At 37.8% G+C, this 14,173-nt stretch overlaps 2 protein-coding genes across 2 annotated transcripts in view; one reads left to right on the top strand and one right to left on the bottom strand.

The window, feature by feature from the left end:
• The first annotated feature begins 262 nt into the window (after positions 1 to 262).
• On the top strand, positions 263 to 6,623 carry sar1aa (secretion associated, Ras related GTPase 1Aa). The gene is made up of 7 exons (XM_005736435.1): positions 263 to 314; positions 1,697 to 1,769; positions 2,501 to 2,620; positions 3,230 to 3,295; positions 4,266 to 4,369; positions 4,475 to 4,606; positions 4,700 to 6,623. The coding sequence occupies exons 2-7, from the start codon at positions 1,712 to 1,714 to the stop codon at positions 4,814 to 4,816; spliced, it is 597 nt and encodes a 198-aa protein (XP_005736492.1). The 5' UTR covers positions 263 to 314; positions 1,697 to 1,711; the 3' UTR covers positions 4,817 to 6,623.
• A 2,580-nt stretch (positions 6,624 to 9,203) lies between these two features.
• LOC102197018 (SPARC (osteonectin), cwcv and kazal like domains proteoglycan 2) overlaps positions 9,204 to 14,173 on the bottom strand; it is a 42,794-nt gene continuing 37,824 nt past the window's right edge. Inside the window, exons 9-11 of the mRNA XM_005736437.1 lie at positions 12,827 to 12,889; positions 11,777 to 11,914; positions 9,204 to 10,097 (exon numbers count right to left, since the gene is read on the bottom strand). Of these exons, the coding sequence (XP_005736494.1) occupies positions 9,952 to 10,097; positions 11,777 to 11,914; positions 12,827 to 12,889 (347 nt within the window). The 3' untranslated portion in view covers positions 9,204 to 9,951. The remainder of the gene's footprint in view (positions 10,098 to 11,776; positions 11,915 to 12,826; positions 12,890 to 14,173) is intronic.

The raw sequence follows: 14,173 nt of genomic DNA on the forward strand, positions 1-14,173 counted from the left end.
GCAACAGCTGCCAAATAAAGGTATAGGAGTATAAATACAATAATTTCTTCTCAGTTCAGTATAAGTATAGAACAGAACAAAGTGAAAGTACTGACAAAAACTTCTGAAATTTTAAGAATACTAACCTTTTCACAGCGCAGGACACATTAATAGCACATTTTGCAGCATCGGTTGCGTCTGGTCGACGGCAGGGGGCACCAATGCAAGTCATGCGATAAACTCTAAAGCACGAGGAAGAAGAGCAGGCCCCTGATTGACTGTTTCCAAGGAGACCAGCGATACTACCGAGAACTGTCAGCTTGTCAGTGCTGCAGGTAAGCGAGCTAAACTCAGAGAGTACTGTCGTTTTTATTTAACAAGTCAATGGGAAACAGCCTGTTCTGGTGTTGCTGTCTCTTATGTTGGATTTCACTCGCGGTTTTTCGTTTCTTAAACAGTGTCTTGACCCACTTGTGGTCAGATTCTAGAAAGAGCCGGGGCTAACAATGTCAATGCTAACTAGCTGACCAGGGTAATCTTTCACAAGACTTGCCGAAGCAGGAAGCTAAATACTGCGGTGTCCTTTAAAACTGCACCACTGTTTCTGCTTTCGTTTCATGGGGAAACATTAAGTCAGATCTAACAATTAGTCTTTGTAAATATTTCATTAGGTACAGATGGGTAGCATCGCCGTTAGTTGCCTTGCTACACCTGTAGGTGAAGGAGATAACAGTTTGTTATGTCACAGATATGAAAAAACCCTATCGATGCCTCATGTTATAAGCTGTAGACTCATTTCGACCAGTGCCGAAAAGGGATTAGCTGTTGTAAGTGACTTGTTAACCTATAATAATGGTTAAACATATCTCTAATGAATGATATCAAGTAATTTTGAACCAGAAAAATTCTTGTCACATGGTAGAAGCTGCAATCAGCTTTTGGCAAAGTCACTTTATATGATTTTTTTTATTTATCCAGGTAAAAATTCTAATTGACATAAAAAAGTATTTTTCAAGGACAATTTCAACAAGAGGACAGCATAAATTGCTAAAATGCTAACAAAAACAGTTGTATACGGATCTTTTAAGTGGCCAAAAAGGTCTGGATTGAGCACAGTGTAGAACACAGAATAGGTATAATAACTCAAAGTCATAAAGACACTTGCAAAATTTCTTTATTTGATATACATTTCCTTTGTAAATCCTGTTCACTACCAATATAAGCAAAGATATTAGACTTGACAGACAATCACTTTTTGGCATGGCTCTTGCAGACATTATTACTTGCCCAATTTTAGGTATGATGACTCAGTTTGACCAGCCAAAATGGCATCTGTTAGAAAGATATGTTTCTTTGCAAATCAGAAATCCTGCAATAAATACTACTTTGCTTAAACATTGTATTGGGAGTTACTTACATAAATGTTGATGTATGTTTATAAAATGTATTTGATGCCATTATTGATTCTGTGTAGGTCAGAATCCTTATAGACTCCCTTATAACCGCTCCACTAGCATTAGTTGTACATCATTTCTCTGCTATGTGGAAACGTTGCTAAAAGAAATCGATAAGCTTGGAGTCTCCAGTCCACTGTAGATAAACAAATCAAACCCACTATGCTCTTAAGAAAATATGTAAACATTGCATCATAATGCTGGCATCTCTATGCTTTTCATATTTTAATTTGTCTAGTAAACTGCTTTGTTTCTTGTTTTAGGTGCACGCTGTCAGGATGTCATTTTTATTTGACTGGATCTACAAGGGGTTTAGTAGTATTTTACAGTTCTTAGGTGAGTACTGTGTGCTGCTCTGAAATGATGTACCCCATTCTAAGTACTCCCATCCTAAGCTTGGTGCATTTTGTTCAGGCACTGACATGTTACTATAATGATCACAGCATATGCATATATGTCTGTTCCCTAACTTCTCCTACACCAGTTAATCAATCTGGTTGAAGCTTATATAAACTGCCTATAGTAGCAAGATTTTCAACATATAGATAGCTTTGGAAATCAAATCCTTACAAACATGGGCATGCAATTCTTTAAGTGTTCCAGTCTGGGTTAAAAACTCACCACAGCACTATAATCACAAATTCAGGTCGGAAAATGGATCCTACTGTACAGCTCCATTCTCACGTAAACACGGTGGTAAAATCCTGCTTTTTACATTTGAGGCTGCTGTCAAAAATCAAGCCTCTTCTGTCAACTTTGTGCAACCTTGAAACAGTAATATATGCTTTTTTAAACATCGCATTTTAATAACTATATTATACTTTTTATTTAAATTAGCCAGGCCTCCAGTTGTTCGCCTCCAGCTGGTGCAAAATGTAGCCGCTCGATTTTTTTAAGATCCTTTTAATTGTTTTTAAGTCCCTTAATGGTCGTGCTCTTGTCTGAGCTGTTTCACCCACATGTCCCGTCTCATTCTCTGAGGTCAGCAGACCAGCAAACTCAGAGGTGATAGAGCTGCAGCGCAGCGTGAAGTGAAATAAAATAAGAATTCTTCTGAATCCTTTCAGGTCTTTACAAAAAGAGTGGGAAGCTAGTTTTCCTGGGCCTGGACAATGCCGGTAAAACAACGCTCCTACACATGCTGAAAGATGACAGGCTTGGGCAGCACGTTCCAACACTGCATCCAAGTAAGGGGATACTCAGAGTGCATATTACCCATGTGCTGTTTTTCCAGGTGTTGGTTTGGATTTTTCTTTATATTAGGCCACAGGTTGTGATCGCACTGTCTTCTAAAAATACCATGCTCCTAAAACCATGTGATATTGGCCTTGTTATTGTGCTGCTTATACAGTCATTATATGGTAAATAGATAATGGCTGATTTATTTTTAAGATGCAAGTATTTCATTAAAGTGTTGATAGTGTACTGTAGTGTTCCTCAACATATACTTTATTACTTTTATACATTCTCTTATAAAGGTGTCACCTGTCATATAGACTGTCTTATGTGTTGTGTAATAGTAAAAAATTGTCTTTATTAGTTAAGCGATTGACACCTTTAAGCCTTATCTTTGCATAAAGTGACCCCGCCTATTACTTTATAGCTGGCAGTCTTCCCACCCTGCTGTATGTCACCATCATTGGGGCTCCTTTAATTTGTGGCCTCAAAGTTGCGATTAGTCTAACATCATCTTTTAGCAGTGCAGGTCTCTGCATGTCATTGACATTCCTCTGTCTGTGCATCTCAAATTTTCTCATGTGCGAAAACATCTCAGGTGTATTTTCTTTCACACAAAGCTTCTGAAGAGCTAACAATCGGTGGCATGACATTTACTACGTTTGATCTCGGAGGACATGTACAAGGTGAGATCTATTTCCATTTTTGCTGGCAGTGAGACGCTATTGAATTTTTTGTATCTATTTTGTTTGTGTTATTTATTTAAGTTATTTAGCACAGGATAGCAACAACACTACATTTCTGTGGGCTTAGAGCATCTGATTGATTCTCAAACCTTTAGCATATGTGTTCACATCGCCCCATTCATTTGGTTTTAACGTTTATTAAATACAGAAATGAGAGGAAACGGGTTTACTAGATTACAAAATATACTTGTACTATTGTAAGTTGAAGATTAGTGACTGCTGCCTATGTTATCTTCAACGGTAGCACCTCCTGTCATCAGAAACATGTATAACCAAACTGACAGGTTGACAAATCAGTGCACATGGCTGCCACATGATGTCTCTGTAGACCCCCGTCACACTGATCTGTTGTTTTTCTTCAATTTGATATTTTTAGCGCATGCATTCACGCTTGAATGCTGAGTGATCTGATTCATTGTACACATGTCAACAGAAAATTTAAAGGCAGGATGTATTGTAATTAGAATTTGTACCAGTGCTATTAAAAATAAATATAGAGAAAACTAACCCTCTATAGTTTCATTTGAAAATCATTATCCAAATGATCTAAATCCGTTAGTAAGACAAAAACCCATATTTGATTTGTACAGTCAAATTAAAATGCTATTTCCACATCTGTCCATTGCTGTCTAATTAGACTTTAAAATTAGATAAGTAACACTGTTTATCATTGCTATTAGTGGCAAGCAGCTTAAACTTGACTTGAGGCGTAATTAGCCATATTAGCTGAAAATAGTTAATCTGTATTTGTGTGTATTTAGATGTGAGGATGTGTAAACTACCGCTTCTCTACAGGAGAAAGGACATAATTATATTTTCAAAGGTTTATAGTTAGACTGCTGCATTTCAGAGACTCATGTTGAGTTGTTGCAAAGGCAACTAATTCACAGCCGTTTTCCCTTCTTTATAGCACGAAGAGTTTGGAAGAACTACCTGCCAGCTGTGAATGGAGTCGTCTTTCTTGTAGACTGTGCAGATCATGACAGACTCACAGAATCCAAGACTGAACTTGATGTAAGGTTAAACATTGCTGTTACCAACGGTTTCCCCCACACAGGACTGTTTTTGTGTGTTAGCAATGGATTGCTGGTTAGTTTGTCTCTCTTTTATTTTTTCTAGGCTCTCCTTGCAGATGAGACCATAGTCAATGTACCAGTGTTGGTGTTAGGTAATAAAATTGACCGCCCCGAAGCTATCAGCGAAGGAGGACTTAGAGGAGCTTTTGCACTTGATGGCCAAGTTACCGGGAAGGTAGGCATGTCTTGAGGATTCTTTCTTAATTCACAGAAATATGCAGGAGCACATATGATCGTCATTCTAATTGATCCTTGTTGTAACTGACAGGGAAATGTGTTGCTGAAGGAGCTGAATGCTCGACCCCTGGAGATTTTCATGTGCAGCGTGTTGAAAAAACAAGGCTATGGGGAAGGTTTCAGATGGTTATCACAGTATATCGACTGACAAAGAGATGAGCTTAACCAAAAAGGATGTAGAAGTTTGATCCTTAGTGAGTGTCAGCCCATCCAAATTTCAGGTCTTACTACTAAGAATATTTTAATTCCTAAATCCACGTGAACTGTCCTAAATGTGTTATTAATTTGAGAGACAATTGAGTTGCATGAAATATAAATTAGGTTGCGTTATACCAGATTACAGCCATGCATTATGCAGTAATGCACGGTTCAGTGTTGCATTACTTCTGTGTTTATCTTGGAATTTAGTAGTGAGCGAGTGATGAAACAGAAGGGCTCAAGGGGATCGTGAGGGGCTAGCTAATTGCGTTAAGACGGTCTAGTTTAGATTTTCAGATTCTTGTAGATAAATAAGAAACTACAGAAGATATTTTTTAGTTCGTTTTGTCTGTTAGTGCACAGCCTTAGCATTTAAAACATAAAGCCAAAGATGTATGCTAATGACTTGGGATTAACAGGCCCAGATGTTGGACTTCAACAAAAAAACATCTTCAATGCTGAGTGCTGAGCCAAAATAACATAAAAATCTCATTTTTGGTCATCAAGAAAGGTGAAAAAATTGTTAAATGAAAAGATGATGGCGTACACTGAGTGAAATTAGACATCATGTTGATAAGTGTGCTGTGATTAATGTGCTGCTTGATTTCGGCATCTTAATGAAGCTGGCTTGTTGGTTTTTGTGAAATCAACCTGTACGCGTTGAGGATCTGGGTTGAAGGCAGCTAATTTGACAGGAGGACCGACTTATTTATGGGCCGTCCAGTATAGAATTGAAAGATAAAAAAGCTGTCCTTTGCTTTATTATATTACAAAGACTGTAAGAAAAAAACCATCCCTCATAGAATATAGGTCAGACTAGGAAAGAATATATGTATTTTTGAGTCTTTTCATCTTCGTCTTAACCAGCACCCACTAAAAGAGTGTCTCATCTCTCTGCTCAGTATTTCCTCATGGTCTTACTTGAACCAAGCATAGAAAAAAGTCCAAGTTAAAGCAGCAATATTTGAATAAGAGACTGAAAAAAGGGGTTTATTTATTTATTCATTCATTGTATCTAGAGCCTGAGATATAAATTAAATTCAATAACTACCCGGGTTCAAGTGTTGCAGGTACTTTATGACTGTCTGAAAAGATACAAGAGTGCACATGCAAACGTTTACATGCTTAACTACACAAATTAATCCAATCTTATTCAGCATACTTGAAATTTAAGTTTGCTTTTGATTCATTTTTTTGTTGTGTTTTTCTTAGTCGATGCATGAAAATATTTTATTGATTTTTATTAATTAATTTTTTACAACGCACTGTATACATTTATATCCTCATTACGAGAAACATGAAGTAAAAAAACAGGAAGAGAGGCATGTGATCTTTGCACCATATTTTCAGCAGCCCTTGTTTACAGTTTAGATATGTGGTTTATTAATATGTGAAGGAATATTTACAACCCAGATTAAAAGATGTGTATAAAAACAGACTTCATACAGGGAGTCTCGTTTGTTTACTAAAATGTAGCATGCGTGTTAACAAACTGCTTTTCCTTTCAACAGCGTTGTGTACCACTTACCGAACACATGTAAATTATGTATAATACTGATGTAAATGCTTGTACAGTTACTGCCCTTGAAAAAAACACTATGAAGGACTTATTTGTAACTGTATAGTACTGGATTTGATATTTTCAGCAGTTATCAGTGAATATAGGTTCATGTTAAATAACATCACCCACACAGAACGATGTGAAAGTTTGATCTACTTAATAAGCAGTTGACATGTAATAAAACCTGCTTTTTATAGACCAAACTGGCCCTGTCTCTTTGATTGATTCTTTTTCCACTGGTTTTCACATGCTAGTATTCCTTTTTCAGGTGGAATTGCTATAAATGTGGATTTTTGGAGCCAGGATTTAACTTTTAATTTAATGCCCTGGGAAACCTGATCTTTCCAGATGGAATACAATTACAAAACAGAATTATTAATATAGTTATTACAAGAAGTAATAGACCTCCTTTCCAAACTGTAATGATTAAAAAAAACATTATTTTACTAATAAAATAAGAATGGGGATAGAATCGCAAGACTCGGGACTGCTGCTACAGATGGTTCCTAAATATTCATTTTGTGTGTGTGTCTAAGTTATCAGCCAAAATGAAGCCCCAAGCTGGTAATCTTGGAGTAATTTTTGATTCAGACCTGTCATTAAATACCCCAAGCAACTCAAGCAGATGCAGTCATGTTTTTTTTTTTTTTTCTCAGCCGAAGCACATCACGGAAATTTTCCTTTCACTCATCGACGTGTAGCAAGGCTTTAATGCTTTTATCTCCAGGCTTAATTATGGTGATGCACCCCGTAATATCAGCAGACTGCAGCTATTTCAGAGCGCTGCCAGACTTCTAATACTCTCCAAGAGAAGTGACCACATTAACTCAATTCTTTTGGCCATTCACTGGTTGTCACTTTTCTGAGAAATTACTTTGAATTTTTTAGTCCTGGCTTTGAAATCGCTGCACGTTTGACGCTTGCATTTAGATTCGTCAGACCCTATTCACAACAAAGTGGTTTGATCCAAGGATTTTAACTGAGCAGGATTGCTAAGTAACGAAGTTCAGATCCATTCATTCCCAATTGCGTAATCCGTTTGACCTCAAACAGTGCCGTCTTAAACATTTATCATTCATTTAGCAGCCAGCTGCTGTAATTTGTTCTTCTAGCATGAGGTGGCACCCAAATATCTAAACATTCCCAGGCTGCATGATGACATTGGTTTTTGTCAATGCCTTGTTAAACATGATTAAATGTACTGACAGCTTTAGCATGCCTTAGCTGTGACAACCTTCTGTGTTTCATGCACTATTTTGGGGAAAGTTGATAAGAACATAGTTCTATTCATGTTTACACAACCAGCTCATGATTTAGTATAAGCAGAAATGGCTATGTGTGGCAGGCTAAGTTTCAGGTTATTTTCTCCCAGTATAATGAGGACAGTTAATTTAGCTTTATCTTATATAGTAATTTCCCCACAGGCACCTGAGCACAGTTTTCTTTGCATGTCTTGCAGGATCATCTAAAAATACTCACAATCAAATATAGTGAAAGACAGCGTGTGACTCGGTGCCACCGTCACTACGATTCCTAACACATCCGTCTCTAAGTGATCATTTTAATCTGTGATATACTGTGTAAGAATAAAAGTCAACATACAACTTGGCTCCATTGCCTTTATTAGTAAAGTGCTCAGCCAAGAATTAAATTCTTATTTACTAACATGCAATACTAAAAACAAACAAATGTGTGGCCTATCGATAGCAAGAATGAAGACATGGCAACAATATTTTCATAGAAAAAAAAAATACAGTGTAAATTCAAGTATACACACAGAACTTCAAGTAATGCACACTTCCTTTTAGAAACACAAAATACAGTATTTCAAGTTGCAAAGAAAACAAATATCTGTGTCACATTCTTTGACATGATTTCAGAGTCAGCAGAGGACAGCGACTAGTGGTTTCTACTGTGGGTGACGTTTGGGTCATTAAAGTACATTCTTAAGGTTTTCAATAATCCATCTGGGAATAAAGGTACTGTATATAGTTCTGTGCATCCACTTAAATAGTAAAACATGTACAATTTAAAAACTGCTTTGACCTTCACAAAAATAGTTTGAAACCATAGTGACCTGAAATCCTCTAAGCTTCTGTCACAGTTGATTCACTTGATTTATATACATAATCAGTTTGGAAATACATAACTACATTGTGCTGAGCTGCTTCGAAGGAAAAGTTTGACATTTTGGAAAGCAAACTTAAAAAGCATTAAATAGGCAAGTTGGAGATCAGAATTACTGTGAAATTGTTTAGCCATCCGAGGCAGAGGAAACAAGCTGTGGGCACAGCTGACATAGTGAACTTATTTACATAACCAATGATAGAATATTAGCGTTTATCACATTCATGACTATCTTCTGGCAAATGTAAATCCAGTATTTACTCTGCTTTAGTAACTGTGTGATTTTGATCTACCAACTCCTAAGGGAAATATCTGGTCCTTTAGCTGCTAAATGCTCCACTGTTATCACCAGCTGCTACAGTAAATGTGTATATCTGCTGTTTGGTGCTGATCAGGAGGTAGTGCCTGCTTTTCAGGTGTCTCGGAGACAGGAAATGGTGTCATGAGAGTGGTGAGAAGGAACCAAAACAGATGTAGAGCTACTGGGAGAAGCAGATCTATAATTCTCTTAATGTGATCACTACTGGTCCATTTGTCAGATTGTTTCATGTCAGACAGGATCAGCTAGTGTAGCTACTTTTAAAGGTATCCTAACCCAGGCATTAGCATTTTTTAAGGTAAGTAATTATCACATTTTCATTTGTAGACAAAGTGGGAAAAATAAAATGATGTGTCAGACTGTTTCTTCCCCTAGCGCTTTTTAAAATAAGGTTCAAACAAACTTGATATAAATGTTAACTTTTTTGGTCTTGTGATGTACTGGAGACCCCTTTAGATGGCTGGGATTGAGTCCAGCTCCCTGCTAGGCTATTAGGATGAATGTTAAATGTTTGGCTGTTTCTTTTTCTATACAGAAAGATCAAAGCAACTGTCTTCCCCTGGTCGTTATTCCTGTGATAATGAGCTTCTCATCTAACCTCTGCAAAAAACCCCATAAATAAGCTTATTTCCCAAAATGTCAAACTGTTTGTTTAATGATCTCTAGTCATTCCAGTGGGACAACAACTCTAATACTCAAGCAACAGTTTACACAATACAAAATTACTGGTAATCTCTATATGCATAGATGGCGCTTGAACAAGATAGGAATTCTGATGGACTTCAGCTACCAATGGTGCAGTAGTCAGTGGGTCCTGGTTTTCAGGACAGCAAAACAAACCAAAAAAGCTCTGTTGCTCAAAAAACAGAGAATAGAATGAAGCAATTACACATATCTAAGACAAAAAAAAAAAACTGGTCATCGTTTCATCACTGGACCTGCCAAGCACTACACATCCCACCAGGACAATCCCGTACCTCCCGAGCACGAACCCCATAAATTTTAGCTTTTAGGAGAGAGCCGTCTCTGTAGATTTTCAGGCCAGCAGCCATGCTCTCCATATAGGGGTCACACAGTTCTACCAGATGTATCCTCCATCATCTGCCTCACCTTCCTCCTCTTCCTCCTCTTCTGCCTCCTCCCCGTTGTCCTCCGCCTCCTTCTCCTCCTCATCTTCCCATCCCACTCCACTTCCAAAATCTCCAGAATATCCCATCACTTCATCTGTAAAAAGTGGATCAGATCAACTTAATTTCAGAAAGAAATTTAAAAAAACAAGAACCACACAGACACGGCAACACAAACAGGACTTATTTCCTGAAATAAGAACAATATTTTATGTCACTAAAGCTTTGATTTTTACTCTCTTGCATACACGAACACAGACAGCTGGAGACTTGATGGCCGAGTAGTCATTCCTGTTATACGTCTCTGAAGTCTGCCGCCTGGGGCATATTCACAATTGGTGCATTGTAATGTAAAGTCTCTGCGGGTAAGTCTGCATGATCACAGAAAATTGGCAAGCATGCAGACACACCAAGGACACTAAAGCTCTCCATCTGATGATGAAACATCACTCAGACCAAAGCAGAACCTAGTGGACTCATGTATATGGAAATTATATTCAAGGCCTTACTGTAGGCTTAGTTAAAACCATTTTAGCTATAGTTTTAGAATCTATTAATTGCCACATAAATAACCAATCATAAATGTTTGGAGTGCACCCGTCTATCTTATTGGTTTATTGTGTTTTACTTTAAAAGCATAACAAATAATCAGTATAATCTGGAGTAGGGGAAGGATAAAATATCATCTGTAGACATGCAAAACAAGTTTGAAAGCACATTTGCTTCTGCGTACAACACTGGAGCTACACAGAATCACCATCATAGAGCTCAGTCCTGATGATCTGGCCCAAATGCCATATTTTAGTCACTGCTTGGTCTGCCAAATAGAATGAGAGAAAATGTTGCTTCTAGTCCTCAGTTGCAGCAGAAATCACTCCACTCTTTTACTACGGCATGATTAAGATGGTAAATAAGACTCTCCATACAATGCATATATATCATATTTTCACTCAATAAAAAGAACTGATGAAAGCACCCCCGCCTGCCAGGATTCAAATATGCTCCTACCATATTTGTTGTTAATAGATTGAATACCAGTGATACATGACCCTTATAAGATAGTGTAGTGATAAACAATTCGAATGTCCAAAGTTTTTCATGCATCAAGCAGAAACTGTTGTATCTTTGGTTCAGTACACATAAATCTGCATTTTCTTTATTTTTCTTATCAAACCTATCCAAGAGATTTGTTCTAATACTCTGGACAGTGTTCTGGTCCAGCCAATTGACCTGTATTTTTCTGCAGGAAGAGCTGTTTTCCATTAGTGCTGAATTGCCTGTTTTCTTGTCGGTAGCTAATTTTGTTTGGATTTTGACTTTTGATCAAACAAAACAAGCAGTACTGACTGAATCTTGGATACTATTTTTCTTCCTCTGACACAAAACTAATAATTTGGTACAGCTCTTCTGACTCTAAAATCCACAAAGGGATTGAATGAGCGAAGCAATTAATTCCTGCACTGCAGAAAATGTAAAAACTTCTCAAGTTTGCAACTGAGAGCTCAGAGCGTGTAAAAACAAATGGAAAACCATAGAAATGTAAGGAGAAAATTACAACCTGTCTAATCTTAAATATGAAAAGTGAAATTTCAAGTTTACCAATAATAAAAAGAGATAAAATAAAAATGGCTTGAGAAATCTATTTGAATAAAGCTGATTTTCATTAGAAACTGCCTAAAATCATCTTACTTGCGATAAGTACCTAACTTTAAGGATTTAAACAAAACACGACTTCAAGAGATGGAGATTGAAAGTATTTGTTTGCCATCCTCTTACCACAGTTGGGGTTGCCATGGATTCTGGTGCCCATCATTTCTCCACCGTGCTGGTCCGCGCACCAGCACTCCCCTCGGCTCTGGTCGCACTGCACTTTCCTGTAGTAGCCGTCCTCATCGCAGCTGGGAATGTACATCCCTGCAAAGACCCACACATACAAACACACAGCCATTTCTTGAATATTGATACCCTGAGCACACACAGCTGCCTGATACTGATGCTGGAAATGAGTGCAGCAAACGAGAATGCCAGCACGCTTTAGTGAACCTGTGATAAGACCATCAGTTAGGATAGAGAGGCAGCTTTTTGGCAGAGAATGCCATGGAGACAGTGAAAACTTTCCCTGTTTGTTTTACACAAACACACATATGTTTGGTGGATACGATTTGGTGATGTGGTGTGTTTCCTTCTATTGCCAGAGTGGCATATAAAAATATAGTGACAGCCTCTGTGACAGAGCTCCACTGTTTCTGCATCCCTCAGGACACTTGTCAAACCCAAAGCAAAGCTCTCTAACAAGCTCCAACCCTCCCCACCCCAATTCTGTGAAAAAAAAACCCCAATCACAATAAGTAAGACGAGTGGGCTTCAGGGATTGGAGAACCAATCTCTAGGTCTGGAGCTGAAGAAAGAAAAGCCGCTGTGTTGTACAGTATGTTGAGCACGCAGTATGTAGAGCCTGTGTCGTGGTGTTTCTTGCTGGGCCAGACGGCCTTGCTCTCTCCCAAAGCCAAGTGCTGCCCCCTAATTCCCCCCCCCCCCAGCCTGATTAGGGCCTAATCCTAGCCGTGTGCTTGTGATCTCTTTAATGAGCCTTCTACAGCTTCTTGCCTGCTGCTTCCAGTGCTTTGTTACATAAGTTCACCAAGAGACTCAAAGCCAATCTGAGGGCACACACCAGCTTGATGGCTGAGCTGTATGTCTTTGAAAGGATCTGAGTTAAAAGAGCAACAAGATCCTGCTCAACATATGTTCCTATGCAAGCGTAGTGGTTAAAAACCTTCAAATATATATTTAACAGCACAGTATTGTAATGAAAAATGTATTTACCCGGCTTCTTTTTGGCTGCTTCCTGCACTTGGATCCGCTCCAGCTCAGCAAGGCATGGCGGCTCTGTGAGAATCAAATGAGAAAAGTGATGACAGACAATACCTAAAAGTATTCTGCCTAAACTTTATCTGAATCAATGCTCTTCATAATTACACTTTTTGTCCATATCGATTTGAGTAAGAAGTCTTATATTTCATTCCCTTGAGGATGATCGATTGTCAAGAACTTGCCTGAAAGAACATATGGATGTAGCCCGAGAGTGACAAGAAAGCAAGCTGAACCTCAAGAACAGACAGAAATGGAAACAAAGAAGAAGAAGACACTTTGTATTGACCCCCAATCCGATAAACCTTTCTCTGTACTTCTTCACAGAGTTGCTCTTGTGTTTGCACAAAACTAGGTGCATTATTAGATCTTCTTTACTCTATTATCAAGTCACACCGCAAGGAGAAAATATATAAATGTGCTGTGCTTTTAAAAAACAGCTTAAAGAGTAATATATTGCAGGTTAAACACTTGATCGATGGGTCAATCAGCCTGCAAATGAGTGTAGTCCCAGAAAAATCCTGTTGCTTAGTAAAGGTCAAATGGGGCACGTGTGGGTAGCTTAAGGTAAGGTTATGTGTGAGATAGCATCTATGAAGATCCTCAAGCTCCGAAAACTTTTCTGAGCACACCACCTCATTAATGTCAAACTCTTTTAACCCAGTTTGACCTCAAGCTGGCCAGGCAAGAAAATTTATGCATATTTACTTATATTAATAAGTGGAATTTTAACAAAAATGTCTCCGTTTTTCCACGTTAATTGAGTCTACTGTGATTACATGTTCATTAAACCTTACTGATCAGAGCGCAATGGCTCAAAACCAGTACAGACTGTTTGTGACTAAACAGAAATAGTTAAAAAAAACCTTGTCCAGCTCTATAAATAATATCTATGTGTTATTAATTACTACTGTAGTATAAAGAAGATCGTACTTTACAAACCCATATGGAAAAGATATATATAAAGCTTATAAAGTTTGTATCTGTCTTGTGTGAAACTTGTATGAAAAGCATATAAGAGTGAAAACAGATATAAGATCCCTTGAAAAATTATTAAATTAAACTTGTATGTTTTGGATACTTACTAAAACAATATATGAAAGTAATGAGAAAGTGGCCACTTTCATGAGTAAATCATATAAGTTTTTACTATTTCTTTTCCATATGGGAAATAAACATAATGATGTATTCAGTAAGGCTTGAAATGATTAATTGAGGGTTCATTCCCATGAACTCTGTAGAGAATAAAATCAGATCTTTTTACAACAACACGACTCACCCCCTGCTGGCCAATTAAAGAAA

Source organism: Pundamilia nyererei, unplaced genomic scaffold, assembly GCF_000239375.1.
Source record: "Pundamilia nyererei isolate P.nyererei 1_Seehausen unplaced genomic scaffold, PunNye1.0 scaffold00069, whole genome shotgun sequence".
Lineage (NCBI taxonomy): Eukaryota > Metazoa > Chordata > Actinopteri > Cichliformes > Cichlidae > Pundamilia > Pundamilia nyererei.

Excerpts from the sequence above, each read along its gene's own strand:
- sar1aa (XM_005736435.1), top strand. The coding sequence starts at position 1,712 with ATGTCATTTTTATTTGACTGGATCTACAAGGGGTTTAGTAGTATTTTA. Across the intron at positions 1,770-2,500 it reads TAGTATTTTACAGTTCTTAG|GTCTTTACAAAAAGAGTGGG; the intron begins GTGAGTACTGTG and ends GAATCCTTTCAG. Across the intron at positions 4,370-4,474 it reads AATCCAAGACTGAACTTGAT|GCTCTCCTTGCAGATGAGAC; the intron begins GTAAGGTTAAAC and ends TATTTTTTCTAG.